Below are 17,220 nucleotides of genomic sequence, written 5' to 3'. Positions count from 1 at the left end.
ATACGACCTATTTAAGGTATATAGGCCCGGACCTACACTCAGCAAAAAAAGAAAAGTCCCTTTTTCAGGACCCTGTCTTTCAAAGATAATTCGTAAAAATACAAATAACTTCACAGATCTTCATTGTAAAGTGTTTAAACACAGTTTCCCATGCTTGTTCAATGAACCACAAACAATTAATGAACATGCACCTGTGGAATGGCCATTAAAACAATAACAGCTTACAAATTAAGGTCACAGTTATGAAAACTTAGGACACTGAAGAGACCTTTGTACTGACTCTGAAAAACACCAAAAGAAAGATGCCCAGGGTCCCTGCTTATCTGCGTGAACGTGCCTTAGGCATAATGCAAAGAGGCATGAGGACTGTAGATGTGGCCAGGGCAATAAATTGCAATGTCTGTACTGTGAGACGCCTAAAACAGCGCTGCAGGGAGACCGGACGGACAGTTGTTCGACCTCGCAATGGCAGACCACGTGTAACAACACCTGCACAGGATCGGTACATCCAAACATCACACCTGCGGGACAGGTACAGGATGGCAACAACATCAGCCCGAGTTACACCAGGAAAGCAGAATCATTCCATCAGTGCTCAGACTGTCCACAATAGGCTGAGAGAGGCTGGACCGAGGGCTTGTAGGCCTGTTGTCAGGCAGGTCCTCACCAGACATCACCGGCAACAACGTCGCCTGTGGGCACAAACCCATCGTCGCTGGACCAGACAGGACTGTCGAAAAGGTGCTTTACACTGACGAGTTGCAGTTTTGTCTCACCAGGGGTGATGATCGGATTCGTGTTAATCATCTAAGAAATTAGCGTTACACTGAGGCCTGTACTCTGGAGTGGGATCGATTTGGAGATGGAGGGTCTGTCATGGTCTGGGGCGGTGTATCACAGCATCATCGGACTGAGCTTGTTGTCATTGCAGGCGATCTCAAAACTGTGCGTTACAGGGAAGACATCCTCCCTCATGTGGTACCCTTCCTGCAGGCTCATCCTGACATGACCCTCCAGCATGACAATGCCACCAGCCATACTGCTCATTCTGTGCATGATCTCGTGCAAGACAGGAATGTCAGTGTTCTGCCATGGCCAGGGAAGAGCCTGGATCTCAATCCCATTGAGCATGTCTGGGACCTGTTGGATCGGAGGGTGAGGGCTTGGACCATTCCCCCCCAGATATGTCCGGGAACTTGCATGTGTCTTGGTGGAAGAGTGGGGTAACATTTCACATGTCAAACTGGCAAATCTGGTGCAGTCCATGAGTGGGAGATGCACTGCAGTTCTTATTGCAGCTGGTGGCCACACCAGATACTGACTGTTATTTTAGATTTTGACCCCGCCTTTGTTCAGGGACACATTATTCCATTTCTGTTAGTCACATGTCTGTGGAACATGTTCAGTTTGTCTCAATTGTTGAATCTTGTTAGGTTCATAGAAATATTTACACGTTTGCTGAAAATAAACCCAGTTGACAGTGAGGATGTTTCTTTTTTTGCTGAGTTTATAAGGACAATATCTTATGACCATGTGTTCTGGTCCTAGCCCCTCTCTTTAGAGGCTGCTAACCGAGCAAATGACTAAATGTCAGGAAGGCCCTTAACAAGATCAAGTTCAGGATCAGGGTGTTCCTCAAAGTCCCCCAAAATAGTTGCACTACTGAAGTAATATCGCATGTCAGTTTTGTGTAATAACGTCACTCCTTGCCAGAACAAGCATGCCAGAACTGTTTTCTTAGCTTATAGCTAGATAAGAAGACAGTGACATAACACTATCAAGACATCCTTCAGAACAGATGGTTAACTCTTCATTTGTCTTGTTTCCTGTCTGCTCCAGAGCTGGGAAATCATGACAGAGGATGAGTCCATCTTGTACAACAGCCAGCGCTCCCCCCCTCCACCCCACTCCCCCTGGAGTTTCACTCCTTCTGTGATGAGCTCAGTCGCCTCCAGGCCTCGGGTGCCACATCCGGCAACCGACGTACCTCCCTCCAGGTGAATAATTTACTGGCCGGCGCTGACCGGGCTCCCGTTATTAATCGACCGACACCCAAAGCCTCCTGGGGATACGCGTCCTCCACAGTTCCAAGAAGGGACTGAAACACACGTTATAGTTTGTGTTATAACAACACAGTCCCTCCAGGATTTCGCTGGGATTTTTTGTGATATGCAAAAATTATTGATTTTGCGACGTCAATTCTAAGATTTTACATGGCGATATGCAAAGTTTTTCTGTGTGGCTTGATTGAACCATATTATGCAGTATATGTACACTGCTGATTGGTTGGAGTTTGAAGTCCTTGCATAATATTGTTGATTTAAAAAAAAACATTTCAAATGCAATTGCGTAATCTTGGAGGGACTGTAATATTTTAGTGTAAGACGGGTATTAGTGCCTGTCTAGAGCTGGAGAATATGTGCCTATTAACACGTGTATGGGTAATGACTGTGGTTTCTGTTGTCTTGCTCTCTTCAGCTGCAGGGCACTTCCAGTCATTCAAGTCACTCCAGTCGCAGAGGCAGTGCCCAGACTCTGACCGTAGAGGAACACCCTGTTCATCCTGTGGTGTGTTGCATTCCCTGAATCCCCTCCGCCCTCACACACACACAGACACACACACACACACACACCGAAGCACAACACACACACACACACACCGAAGCACAACACTCCTGTATTACAGCAGTATTTGTGGGATAGGGTCATCTGAGCTCAGGTTTAGCATGTAAGTGTGGCTTCCATAGTTTTCCGAGATGATGCAAGGACAGTGAGAATGCAGTCATCAGGTTTGAGCATGTTGCTCAGTGATTCAGAGGAAGTTATTGTTCTATTCACTTAAGGTATTGTTGTATGGATTGTTTGATGCCTCTCTCTCTCTTTATGTTGTTCAATAGTTGTTAGCAACCTCAGCGGGGCTGCCTCCAGGCTGGGAGGAGAAGCAGGATAGTAAGAGCAGACTCTACTACGTTAATCACAACAGCAGGATAACCACTTGGACACGGCCACTCATCCAGGTAGGCTGCATTCCTCCTTCTTTTGCTCTCACTCTCTCTCAAACCACAGTGCACTGAAGAAGTATTCAAAGTCTTGTGAAAAGCCAATCAGGACCTACTTAACTTGTGTAGTTCCAGTGCCTTCAGGAAGTATTTAGACCCCTTGACTTTTTCCACATTTTGGTAGGTTACAGCCTTATTCTAAAAATTATTAAATAGTTTTTTCCCCTCATCATTCACAATATCCCATAATGACAAAGCAAAAACAGGTTTTTAGAAACTTTTGCTAATTTTATTTTAAAAAATACATTTACATAAGTATTCAGACCCTTACTCCGTACTTTGTTGAAGCACCTTTGGCAGCGATTACAGCATTGAGTACTCTTGGGTATGACGCTACAAGCTTGGCACACCTGTATTTGGGGAATTTTTCTCATTTTTCTCTGCAGATGCTCTCAAGCGCTGTGGGGTTGGATGGAGAGAGTTGCTGCACAGCTATTTTCAGGTCTCGAAATATGTTTGATCGGGTTGAAGTTCCTGTTCCACTCAAGGACATTCAGAGACTTGTCCCGAAGCCCTGCGTTGTCTTGCCTGTGTGCTTAGGGTCGTTGTCATGTTGGAAGGTGAACCTTCACTCCAGTCTGAGGTCCTGAGCGCTCTGGAGCAGGTTTTCATCAAGGATCTCTCTGTGCTTTTCTCCGTTTATCTTTGCCTCGATCTTGACTAGTTTCCCAGTCCTTGCCGCTGAAACACATCCCCACAGCATGACTGCCACCACGCTTCACCGTAGGGATGGTGCCAGGTATCCTCCAGATGTGATGCTTGGCGTTCAGGCCAAACAATTCAATCTTGGTTTCATCAAACCAGAGAATCATGTTTTTCATGGTCTGAGAGTCTTTTAGGTGCCTTCTGGCAAACTCCAAGCGGGCTGTCATGTGCCTTTTACTGAGGAGTGGCTTCCGTCTGGCCACTCTACCATAAAGGCCTGATTGGTGGAGTGCTGCAGAGATGGTTGTCCTTCTGGAAGTTTCTCCCATCTCCACAGAGGGACTCTAGAGCTCTGTCAGAGTGACTATCAAGGCCCTTCTCCCCCGATTGCTCAATTTGGCAGGGCAGCCAGCTCGAGAAAGAGTCTTGGTTGTTACAAACATCTTCCATTTAAGAATGATGGAGACCCAGTTGAGTCACGCGAGTGGTGTCGATAGACCCTATTCTGCAGATAACATACTGCGCATCAGTAGCCGCAGGACTAACCTCCCAACAGACTTTACAATGGGCTTTTACACCCGGCCGACATCAAGAGTCTGCGAAGTACTTATAGGAGACTTATACCCTTTACCCGTCTGTATTACTAGCGTCACCACCAGCCGGGCGTCGGCCACTGTGTTCTTGTGGACCTTCAAATCTGCAGAAATGTTTTGGTGCCCTTACCCAGATATGTGCCTCAATACAATCCTGTCTTGGAGCTCTATAGACAATTCCTTCGACCTCATGGCTTGGTTTTTGCTTTGACATGCACTGTCAACTGTGGGACCTTTTATATGGACAGGTGTGTGCCTTTTCAAATCATGTCCAATCAATTGAATTTACCACATGTGGACTCCAATACAGTTGTAGAAACATCTCCAGGATGATCAATGGAAATGTGATGTACCTGAGTTCAATTTTGAGTCTCATAGCAAAGGGTCTGAATACTTATGTAAATAAGGTATTTCGGTTTTCACTTTGTAGTTATGGGGCTATTGCTGAGGATAATTTTGAATTTAATCAATTATCAATTTTAGACTACGGCTGTAACGTAACGTGGAAAAAAGTCAAGGGGTCTGAATACTTTCCGAAAACACTGTAGATAATGTTGATATAGGATCCAGTCCACCCTCCTATTGAGTATACCAATAGTGTTAATCTTCATCTCTCCTTCCATGTTCCAGATAACCTCAGAGGCAGCAGCCCAGGCTCTTCTGTCCCAGAACGCCACTGTGTACCAGCCCCCCATGCTCCCTCCTGAGGGCTCCCCCCAGCACTCCCCCGGCTCACAGAGGGAGTGTGGCTTCATGCCGGCGGGCTGGGAGGTCCGCAATGCCCCAAACGGAAAACCCTTCTTCATCGACCACAACACTAAGACCACTTCCTGGGTGAGAGAGCAAGCACCTGCATTCTTAAAAGGACATGCAGTACCAGTCAAAAGTTTGGATACACTTACTCATTCAAGGGTTTTTCTTTATTTGTACTATTTTCTACATTGTAGAGTAATAATGAAGACATCAAAACTATGAAATAACACACATGGAATCATGTAGTAACCAAAAAAGTGTAAAACAATTCAAAATATATTTTATATTTGAGATTCTTCAAAGTAGCTACCCTTTGCCATGATGACAGCTTTGCACACTCTTAGCATTCTCTCAACCAGCTTCATGAGGAATGCTTTTCCAACAGTCTTGAAGGAGTTCCCACATATGCTGAGCACTTGTTGGCTACATTTCCTTTACTCTGCGGTCCAACTCATCCCAAACCATCTCAATTCGAGCATGAAGGCCTGATTCACGCAGTCTCCTCTGAACAGTTGATGTTGAGATGTCTGTTACTTGAACTCTGAAGCATTTATTTGTGCTGCAATTTCTGAGGCTGATAACTCTAATGACCTTATCCTCTGCAGCAGAGGTAACTCTGGGTCTTCCTTTCCTTTGGCGGTCCTCATGAGAGCCATTCTCATCATAGTGCTTGATGTTTTTTTCCGACTGCACTTGAAGAAACTTTTAAAGTTCTTTACCTTCGTGTCTTAAAGTAATGAGGGAGTGTTGTTTCTCTTTGAATATTTGAGCTGTTCTTGCCATAATATGGACTTGGTCTTTTGCCAAGTAAGGCTATCTTCTGTAACCATCCCAACCTTGTCTCAACACAACTGATTGGCTCAAACGCATTAAGAAGTTAAGAAATTCCACAAATGAACTTTTAACAAGGCACATCTGTTAATTGAAATGCATTCCAGGTGACTACCTCATGAATCAGGTTTGAGAGAATGCCAAGAGTGTGCAAAGCTGTCTTCAAGGCAAAGGGTGGCTGCTTTGAAGAATCTCAAATATTCAATATATTTTGATTTGTTTACACTTTTTTGGTTACTACATGATTCCATATGTGTTATTTCATAGTTTTGATGTCTTCACTATTACTCTACAATGTAGAAAATAGTACAAATAAAGAAAAAACCTTGAATGAGTAAGTGTCCAAACTTTTGACTGGTACTATATATGTAGTTTTTCTTGATCAGGTCACATGATCAAGAAATACACCCAGGCCCTACCTATAGGGTCTAGTCACGCAACATCATGGCCAGAATGTCCACTGGACAATACTGCCATTCCCACTGCTCCTTCCTGTTTGTGTGACTTATTTCCTGTTTATCTGGCTGTGAACAGGAAGACCCCAGATTGAAGATTCCTGTGCACATGAGGAGGAGACCTTCGCTAGACCCAACTGACCTCGGGCCAATGCCGGTAAGCTTTACAATGATATCATACCCAATAATAGCATTCTAAGAAGGCAATTAGAAGCCCAATGTGATGAGCCTCTTAAAGTTGAAAATTGCATGAGTGAATGGTTGATTTTTAAGGGGGAATATGATGGTGGGAGTAATGTTTGTGCTATCCCTTATCTTAGCCTGGCTGGGAGGAGAGGGTCCACAGTGATGGGAGGATATTCTACATAGATCACAGTATGTATGACATGTATTAAAATGTTTTAAAACTAGTGAAAAATGCATACGCCGACTACCAATGCTGAATAAATCTGATGTATTTTCAGATACGAAGAACACACAATGGGATGATCCCAGATTGCAGAATTCAGCCATAACTGGACCAGTAAGTACAGATTATATATTTAAAAAGCTATAGCTAGAGATTTTTATTTATTAGATTCCGATTGGGTCATATTGCATTCCTCATAAATTACTCTTTCTCTTTTTGGAGTCAGGTTCTCCAGGTTGGCCATAAAACCGCGTAATTCATCATGTGTTCATAATTGATTTCCGGTCATTGGATCTCCCATCCTTGTCTATTTTAGGCTGTGCCTTACTCCAGAGACTATAAACAGAAGTATGAATACTTCCGGAAGAAGATGAAGAAACCAGTAAGCATTGTTTTTATTTCACAAATAGGCCAGATATAGAGCACATTCAAACTGTAAAAGCCTATCTTGTCTTTCTTTCAATCATCCTCACAATATCTTCTATAACATTTAGTCTAGCTACATCACCTGACCTGACGTCAACTCAGCTCTTCAGTAGAAAGTCCACTCACTCAGCCTGCTCTATCTCCAATTCCAGGCTGACATCCCCAATCGCTTTGAGATGAAGCTCAGGCGGAACGCCGTGCTAGAGGACTCCTACAGACGAATCCTGTCAATCAAGAGGGCCGACTTCCTGAAGGCTCGGCTGTGGGTGGAGTTTGAGGGAGAGAAGGGCTTGGATTACGGTGGCGTGGCCAGGGAGTGGTTCTTCCTCATCTCCAAGGAGATGTTCAACCCCTATTATGGGCTGTTTGAGTATTCTGCCACGTGAGTCTATTTGAATGTGTTAGAATTCCATTTTCAGGCAAGGAAAAATGGAACATGCCCTCAATGGGGCTTGTTATTGAATAACATCTCTGACTGCATTATTAATCAATTTAATGAGGGGATATGTTCTGGAATGGATCAGAGAAGGATTTGGATAACTTTAGAGCTGTTTTAAGTTTCTCCTCTGCCTGTTCTGTGTCAGGGACAACTACACTCTGCAGATCAACCCCAACTCAGGCCTCTGCAATGAGGACCACCTGTCCTACTTCAAGTTCATTGGCCGTGTGGCAGGCATGGCTGTCTACCATGGCAAGCTGCTGGATGGTGAGTCTCACTGCTGGGGATTTCGCTCATGAACTTTGTGTTTGGTAAAAGATCATTAATTTGTATAATCGTAGTGTTACACGAGTGTGTGTATGTGTGTGTAGAGAAACTAAGAGCTGAGGACAGCTCTATGCATGGGCCACAAGGATTAGGTGTGTGTTGAACAGATCCTGACATGTAATTTTTTTTTTTTTTCTAGCCTTCTTCATCAGGCCTTTCTACAAGATGATGTTGCAGAAGCCCATTACTCTACAGGACATGGAGTCTGTGGTAGGTGCCTAATACTATCTAGATTACTCTCACATCTTCCCATCACCTAATCAGATAGTAGAGACATGATAAATCAGAGAGCTAAAACAGCAGTGTTTCACCATAAGAGGTAATGGTGTTTGTGTGTTGTTATTTCAGGACAGTGAGTACTTCAACTCCCTGAAGTGGATATTGGAGAATGATCCGATAGACCTGGATCTGAGGTTCACCATAGACGAAGAGCTCTTTGGACAGGTGGGACCTGCATCCTATTTGTTGTTTGGCACAAGTATTTTCTGTTCTATCTTGTGCCTATTGAGTGAAGAGGTTAAAGTCGATGCTAGGTGGTACTCTGGTATCAGTCATGCTGACATGACATTTCCTCCTCTTTAGACACACCAGCATGAGCTGAAGCCAGGAGGATCTGAAATAGTCGTCACCGATGACAACAAGAAGGAATACATCCAGTAAGCACCAGAGCCCTCTGCTGGTAGAAAGAGGAAACACGCCTCATACTCACTGCCATGTAGAGCTGTTCAGCTGGTTACCTGTTGGTGACCCACAAGTCACGTATTTGGCCTTAGAAGGGTTTGCTAATGGACAGTGAAACCACCACCCACCACATAATGTTTGCATCATTAGATAAATTTGAAATTATTTTCAAATTATTTTGAATGCTTCCATTTCAAAGTAATCCTTTTCTTTGTCAGTCTTGTCATGCAGTGGAGGTTCGTGAACAGGATACTGAAGCAGATGACTGCATTCAAGGAGGTAAACACTAGGTTTTATTGAGATGTTTTGATTGAGTTGTGATAAGATTGAAAGAAATGGTTGACTTATTGCTTGTTCCTCTCTCTTGTCTTAGGGATTCTATGAGTTGATACCCCAGGATCTCATCAAGATATTTGACGAAAATGAGCTGGAGGTGGGTGTCATTCCTATCACTCTGAAATGTATGCATGACTGAGAGCCTGTCTTTCCAGATCGTTGAGTGATGTTCTATCTTGTTTTTTTCTCTCTCTTTAGCTCCTGATGTGTGGCCTGGGAGACGTGGATGTGAACGACTGGAGGGAGAACACCAAGTACAAGAATGGCTACTGTCCCAACCAGCCTGTCATCCTGTGGTTCTGGAAGGTAAGAAGATACTCCACCACTAGAACAGAAGCCCGTGGATTCTAGAATGTTTTTGTTAGGGATGCAGGATTGATTGGTGACCATATCGGTATTGGACAATAATTGGTAAACAAAAATATTATGTCTATCTGTCTGATGTGGAGACAAAGGACAATGATGGAGACCATGGTCTGTGGCGTTTTTTAAAAGTGGGTAGTGTGACGAAAAGGTCTTCCTATGAATTTGGCTTTAGCGTCCAAATGGTTTGAGCTATTAGCTATTATTAGCCCATTCCTGAAAGCGAAAACTCCCAGGAACGCGTTGGATATCGCTAAATATCTGATCGGCCCAGAATTTCCACATTGGTGTAGCCTTAGTTTTTGGGTGAATTCTCAATATTCATTCCAACAATTTGAATGATATTTTGTCATTCTCAGACTGTTCTGCTGATGGATGCAGAGAAGCGTATCCGCCTTTTGCAGTTTGTGACTGGCACCTCCCGGGTCCCAATGAATGGCTTTGCAGAGCTCTACGGTGAGTCCTCTTTTCTACTTCTCTGTATTAAGACTCATTTGTATAATACAGGGTACATTCTGGTTATGTTTTTAACCATTTTGTCATTACATAGATTGATATGAACTTTGAAACATGGATTCTGAGTTGTAACCAGAGCTGTTTGTATAAGATTCTCACCTCCTAATCTTGTTTTATGTTGTGAAATCGCAGGGTCTAACGGACCACAGCTGTTTACCATTGAGCAGTGGGGAACACGAGACAAACTACCCAGAGCCCACACATGGTGAGTAACAAACAATACAGCAGTTTGGCTAATAGTCCTACCTGGTTACTGCAACAAATGTGCATTTGAATTTGGTTCTGTTTTACCGTCTTCAGCTTCAACCGGCTGGATCTGCCTCCCTATGAGTCGTTTGAGGAGCTGAGGGAGAAGCTACACATTGCTATAGAGAATGCACAAGGCTTTGATGGAGTAGATTAGGGGAGTGTGTGGCCTATGGCGCAGATGTTAAAAGGGCAGTTACTGCCAGTGAACTGAGGGCTAGTTTTGTGCTGTAGTTCTGTTTAATGCTGATAAAACACCTAATATTCAGGTCCAGACCTGACAACCGCCTGAGAAGATGGAGAACAATCACAGACAGCAAAGGTCTTTGGTGCTCCTCTCTCCTGCACAGTGGAAGGGGTGGATGATGAGTGAAAATCACTTCTTAAATCACTCTTGGTCTGTGAAGTTTACAAATAGTTTTTTTGTCTCATAAATATGTATGTATACTTAAACCAGATCTATATACAATTTATCAAATGCATTATAGCATACATATATTATTGTTCATCTATGATAAACATTCTATCATGAGGAGATTGACATTGGACTTCGATATACATTACCGTATATACACTGGTGTCGAAAGAGTTCAACAGGGATGCTGGCCCATGACTCCAATGCTGGCTGGATGTATTTTGAGTGGTGGACCACGGGAAACTTAAGTGAGAAAAACCATGCAGTGTTGCAGTTCTTGACAAACCGGTGCGCCTGACGCCTACTACCATACCACTTTCAAAGGCACTTCAATCTTTTGTTTTGCCCATTCACCCTCTGAATGGCAGACACAATCCTTGTCTCGAGGCTTAAAAATCCTTCTTTAACCTGTCTCCTCCTCCTTCTACACTGATTGAAGTGGATTTAACAAGTGACATCCATAAGGGATCATAGTTTTCAGCTGGATTCACCTGGTCAGTCTATGTAATGGAAAGAGCAGGTGTTTTCTTCCTGTTTTGTACAATCAGTGTATGTGTACGCAATTGACAGTGAATACACTTTTGTATAGCTTACTGAGGAAATCAGACTCCACATGAGACTCCATTGAAAAACCATGTTGCCATTGCTTTCTCATTCTTGCACACACACTTGCAAAATATTTCCTCTGCTGTTTTTTTATTCAGTGATGGATGTATTATTTTTTTATTCCGCTATTCCAGGGCTCTCAACCCTGTTCCTGGAGCGCTACCCTCCCGTAGGTTTTCACCTCAAACCCCAGTTGTAACTAATTAACATAATCAGGAGCACTAGATTAAGGTTGGACTGAACCTACAGGACAGTAGGTCTCCAGAAACAGGGTTGGAGAGCCCTGCTCTATTCATGGGTGTTATAGAGCAGTAGAATACTCTATTTTTAGGAGTACATGTATTATTTTTTTTCAAATTGCTCTATGTAATAACTCTATTGAATTAATATCAAGAAATTGATATGGTCAATTCTCAAAGATTTCTGTGAATGTCTTTTTGCCTTTGATTTTCTTGAGGGAATTGACTGTACATATGCAGTGGTGTGCTCTATCAAGAATGTATTGTATGAATGGTAGAAAACATATGTTTACATGCTGGTATGTTTACAGATTGTTGATGAAGGAAAATATGATGGGCTTTTTCATTTCTCTTAAATCAAAATGTTATACTTGTGCTTTTATAAGGTAAAGCACTTGTTAAAATGGTTATAAAAGTCTTAGTGTCTTGATCTTTGCCAAACTACCAATTTCAGAATGCATACGTTTAGTATGATTTCATGCTAAAATCCTCTGCTTTTAAGTGCACATTTGACTTGAGTACATTTTACTTGCCAAGGAAGAAAAAAAGTGCTTTCTTTCCTTTCACTGGTAATTAAGACTTAAATTACAATGCCTTCATTTGTAATGTATCATAGAATTTGATCATCCAAATCGTTTGACATGTTCTTATCCTTTAGTTGAATGGATATATTGTTAACATCCGATACTCTATAATTCATTATTTTAAGAGATACTTCATTTATATATTATCTCAGAACTGTCATTCTGACAACTGTAAGTGGATTTTCTATCAATGTTTTAATGAAATAAAACCTCTGTATCTTGATGAAAACATGTTTTGATTACATTACAAGTAAATGGCAGCATATTTAGAAAAACAAATACATGGAAAATGCCACCTAATGTTCTCCTTTCATATTATACTGAACAAGAATATAAACACAACATGTAAAATGTTGGTCCCATGATTCATGAGCTGAAATTAAAGATCCCAGAAATGTGCCATACACACAAAAAGCATATTTCTCTCAAATGTTGGGTACAAATTAGTTTACATCCCTGTTAATGAGCATTTCTCCTTTGCCAAGGTAATCCAGCCACCTGACAGGTGTGGCATATCAAAAAGCTGATTAAACATCTTGATAATTACATAGGTGCACCTTGTGCTGGGGACAATTAAAGGCCACTCTAAAATGTGCAGTTTTGTCACAACACAATGCCACAGATTTTGAGGGATTTCAAGTTTTGAGGGAGAGTGTAATTGGCATGCTGACTGTAGGAATGTCCACCAGAGTTGTTGCCAGAGAATGTAATGTTAATTTCTCTACCATAAGCCGCCTCCGTCATTTTAGAGAATTTGGCAGTAGATCCAACCAGCCTCACAACCGCAAACCGCGAATAACCCATGCCAGCCCAGGACTTCCACATCCGGCTTCTTTACCTGCGGGATCATCTGAGACGAGTCACACGGACAGTTGATGGAACTGAGGAGTATGTATGTCTGTAATAAAGGCCTTTTGTGGGGAAAAATTAGTTCTGATTGGGTGGGCCTATGCCCACCCATGGCTGCGCCCCTGCCCAGTCGTGAAATCCATTGATTAGGGCCTAATGAATTTATTTCAATTGACAGATTTCCTTAAATAAGCTGTAACTCAGTAAAATCGTTGAAATTGTTGCATGGTGCGTTTATAATTTTGTTCAATATAGTTGTTTGATATCTACAAGCCAGAGAATTACTTTTATTCACTTTTTGATGACAGTATTTGTCTGTTTTAAGACTAGTTAATTTCTCAAGACATCAAATCAAATTTATTTATATAGCCCTTTTTACATCAGCTGATATCTCAAAGTGCTGTACAGAAACCCAGCCTAAACCCCAAACAGCAAGCAATGCAGGTGTAGAAGCACGGTGGCTAGGAAAAACTCCCTAGAAAGGCCAAAACCTAGGAAGAAACCTAGAGAGGAACCAGGCTATGAGGGGTAGCCAGGCCTCTTCTGGCTGTGCCGGGTGGAGATTATAACAACATGGCCAAGATGTTTAAATATTCATAAATGACCAGCATGGTCAAATAATAATAATCACAGTAGTTGTAGAGGATGCAGCAAATCAGCACCTCAGGAGTAAATGTCAGTTGGCTTTTCATAGCTGATCATTAAGAGTATCTCTACCACTCCTGCTGTCTCCAGAGAGTTGAAAAAAGCAGGTCTGGGACAGGTAGCACGTCCGGTGAACAGGTCAGGATTCCATAGCCGCAGGCACAACAGTTGAAACTCGAGCAGCAGCACGGCCAGATGGACTGGGGACCGCAAGGAGTCATCATGCCAGGTAGTCCTGAGGCATGGTCCTAGGGCTCAGGTCCTCTGAGAGAATTAGAAAGAGCATACTTAAATTCACACGGATAAGACAGGAGAAATACTCCAGATATAACAAACTGACCCTAGCCCCCGACACATAAACTACTGCTGAGACAGGAGGGGTCAGGAGACACTGTGGCCCATCTGATGATACCCCCGGACAGGGCCAAACAGGAAGGATATAACCCCACCCACTTTGCCAAAGCACAGCCCCCACACCACGAGAGGGATATCTTTAACCACCAAATTACCATCCTGAGACAAGGCTGAGTATAGCCCACAAAGATCTCCGCCACGGCACAACCCAAGGGGGGCGCTAACCCAGACAGGAAGATCACGTCAGTGACTCAATCCACTCAAGTGACGCACCCCTCATAGGGACGGCATGAAAGAGCACCAGTAAGCCAGTGACTCAGCCCCTGTAATAGGGTTAGAGGCAGAGAATCCCAGTGAAGAGAGGGGAACCGGCCAGGCAGAGACAGCAAGGGCGGTTCGTTGCTCCAGAGCCTTTCCGTTCACCTTCACACTCCTGGACCAGACTACACTCAATCATATGACCCACTGAAGAGATGAGTCTTCAGTAAAGACTTAAAGGTTGAGACCAAGTCTGCGTCTCTCACATGGGTAGTAGGCAGACCATTCCATAAAAATGGAGCTCTATAGGAGAAAGCCCTGCCTCCAGCTGTTTGCTTAGAGATTCTAGGGACAATTAGGAGGCCTGTGTCTTGTGACCGTAGCGTACGTGTAGGTATGTACGGCAGGACCAAATCAGAAAGAAAGGTAGGCACCAGCCCATGTAATGCTTTGTAGGTCAGCAGTAAAACCTTGAAATCAGTCCTTACCTTTACAGGAAGCCAGTGTAGGGAGGCTAGCACTGGAGTAATATGATTAAATTCTTTGGTTCTCGTCAGGATTCTAGCAGCCGTATTTAGCACTAACTGAAGTTTATTTAGTGCTTTATCCGGGTAGCCGGAAAGTAAAGCATTGTAGTAGTCTAACCTAGAAGAAACAAAAGCATGGATTAATTTTTCTGCATAATTTTTGGACAGAAAGTTTCAGATTTTTGCAATGTTACATAGATGGAAAAAAGCTGTCCTTGAAACAGTCTTGATATGTTAGTCAAAAGAGAGATCAGGATCCAGAGTAACACCGAGGTCCTTCACAGTTTTATTTGAGACGACTGTACAAACATCAAGATTAATTGTCAGATTCAACAGATGAGCTCTTTGTTTCTTGGGACCTAGAACGAGCATCTCTGTTTTGTCCGGGTTTCAAAGTAGAACGTTTGCAGCCATCCACTTCCTTATGTCTGAAACACAGGCTTCTAGCGAGGGCAATTTTGGGGCTTCACCATGTTTCATTGAAATGTACAGCTGCGTGTCATCCATATAGCAGTGAAAGTTAACATTATGTTTCCGAATGACATTCTCAGGAGGTAAAATATATAGTGAAAACAATAGTGGTCCTGAAACAGAACCTTTAAAGAGACATGCAGCTCTTTACTATTCACTATGTGTCATGGGCTCTAAGTCAACTGTGCAATAAGCACTTTTTAAATATATATACACAGTGCCTTGCGAAAGTATTCGGCCCCCTTGAACTTTGCGACCTTTTGCCACATTTCAGGCTTCAAACATAAAGATATAAAACTGTATTTTTTTGTGAAGAATCAACAACAAGTGGGACACAATCATGAAGTGGAACGACATTTATTGGATATTTCAAACTTTTTTAACAAATCAAAAACTGAAAAATTGGGTGTGCAAAATTTGCTGCGATTACAGCTGTAAGTCGCTTAGGGTATGTCTCTATCAGTTTTGCACATCGAGAGACTGAAAATTTTTCCCATTCCTCCTTGCAAAACAGCTCGAGCTCAGTGAGGTTGGATGGAGAGCATTTGTGAACAGCAGTTTTCAGTTCTTTCCACAGATTCTCGATTGGATTCAGGTCTGGACTTTGACTTGGCCATTCTAACACCTGGATATGTTTATTTTTGAACCATTCCATTGTACATTTTGCTTTATGTTTTGGATCATTGTCTTGTTGGAAGACACATCTTCATCCCAGTCTCAGGTCTTTTGCAGACTCCATCAGGTTTTCTTCCAGAATGGTCCTGTATTTGGCTCCATCCATCTTCCCATCAATTTTAACCATCTTCCCTGTCCCTGCTGAAGAAAAGCAGGCCCAAACCATGATGCTGCCACCACCATGTTTGACAGTGGGGATGGTGTGGTCAGGGTGATGCGCTGTGTTGCTTTTACGCCAAACATAACGTTTTGCATTGTTGCCAAAAAGTTCAATTTTGGTTTCATCTGACCAGAGCACCTTCTTCCACATGTTTGGTGTGTCTCCCAGGTGGCTTGTGGCAAACTTTAAACAACACTTTTTATGGATATCTTTAAGAAATGGCTTTCTTCTTGCCACTCTTCCATAAAGGCTAGATTTGTGCAATATACGACTGATTGTTGTCCTATGGACAGAGTCTCCCACCTCAGCTGTAGAACTCTGCAGTTCATCCAGAGTGATCATGGGCCTCTTGGCTGCATCTCTGATCAGTCTTCTCCTTGTATGAGCTGAAAGTTTAGAGGGACGGCCAGGTCTTGGTAGATTTGCAGTGGTCTGATACTCCTTCCATTTCAATATTATAGCTTGCACAGTGCTCCTTGGGATGTTTAAAGCTTGGGAAATCTTTTTGTATCCAAATCCGGCTTTAAACTTCTTCACAACAGTATCTCGGACCTGCCTGGTGTGTTCCTTGTTCTTCATGATGCTCTCTGCGCTTTTAACGGACCTCTGAGACTATCACAGTGCAGGTGTATTTATACGGAGACTTGATTACACACAGGTGGATTGTATTTATCATCATTAGTCATTTAGGCCAACATTGGATCATTCAGAGATCCTCACTGAACTTCTGGAGAGAGTTTGCTGCACTGAAAGTAAAGGGGCTGAATAATTTTGCACGCCCAATTTTTCAGTTTTTGATTTGTTAAAAAAGTTTGAAATATCCAATAAATGTTGTTCCACTTCATGATTGTGTCCCACTTGTTGATTCTTCACAAAAAAATACAGTTTTATATCTTTATGTTTGAAGCCTGAAATGTGGCAAAAGGTCGCAAAGTTCAAGGGGGCCGAATACTTTCGCAAGGCACTGTACCTTTAAAAATAGATTTTTCCCGTCGTCACCGGGATACAGAGGTCAGGGGTTAGGGTTAGGGTTAACCCTAACCCTAACCCTAACTTCATGCACACATCCCAGTTCAACCCTCAGCCACAACCCTAACTCTAACCCTAGCTTCATGCACACATCCCAGTTCAACCCTAGCCTCAACCACAACCCTAACTCTAACCCTAACTTCATGCACATATCCCAGTTCAACCCTCAACCACAACCCTAACCGTAGCTTCATGTCCACCATCCAGATCAACCCTCAACCAAAACCCTAACTCTAACCCTGGCTTCATGTCCACATCCCCTGGCCCATTCATATGATTCAGTTTACCCACAACTGTCCTATTTTCCCCCAATCCCCAAAGTGCTGGCT

General features: G+C 42.9%; 1 protein-coding gene across 1 annotated transcript in view; it reads left to right on the top strand.

The window, feature by feature from the left end:
- Window positions 1–10,696, top strand: part of LOC135558895 (E3 ubiquitin-protein ligase NEDD4-like) — a 43,822-nt gene extending 33,126 nt beyond the window's left edge. Inside the window, 20 exon segments of the mRNA XM_064993105.1 lie at window positions 1,840–1,906; window positions 1,909–1,997; window positions 2,479–2,568; window positions 2,898–3,017; window positions 4,928–5,131; window positions 6,416–6,493; window positions 6,657–6,711; window positions 6,801–6,859; window positions 7,062–7,127; window positions 7,324–7,553; window positions 7,756–7,877; window positions 8,077–8,147; window positions 8,286–8,381; window positions 8,520–8,593; window positions 8,837–8,897; window positions 8,992–9,051; window positions 9,153–9,260; window positions 9,677–9,773; window positions 9,966–10,038; window positions 10,134–10,696. Of these exon segments, the coding sequence (XP_064849177.1) occupies window positions 1,840–1,906; window positions 1,909–1,997; window positions 2,479–2,568; window positions 2,898–3,017; window positions 4,928–5,131; window positions 6,416–6,493; window positions 6,657–6,711; window positions 6,801–6,859; window positions 7,062–7,127; window positions 7,324–7,553; window positions 7,756–7,877; window positions 8,077–8,147; window positions 8,286–8,381; window positions 8,520–8,593; window positions 8,837–8,897; window positions 8,992–9,051; window positions 9,153–9,260; window positions 9,677–9,773; window positions 9,966–10,038; window positions 10,134–10,236 (1,923 nt within the window). The 3' untranslated portion in view covers window positions 10,237–10,696.
- The last annotated feature ends 6,524 nt before the right edge of the window (window positions 10,697–17,220 follow it).

This window comes from Oncorhynchus masou, chromosome 2 (assembly GCF_036934945.1).
Source record: "Oncorhynchus masou masou isolate Uvic2021 chromosome 2, UVic_Omas_1.1, whole genome shotgun sequence".
In the NCBI taxonomy this organism is placed as follows: Eukaryota; Metazoa; Chordata; class Actinopteri; order Salmoniformes; family Salmonidae; genus Oncorhynchus; species Oncorhynchus masou.
This window is presented reverse-complemented; position numbering and strand designations above follow the sequence as displayed.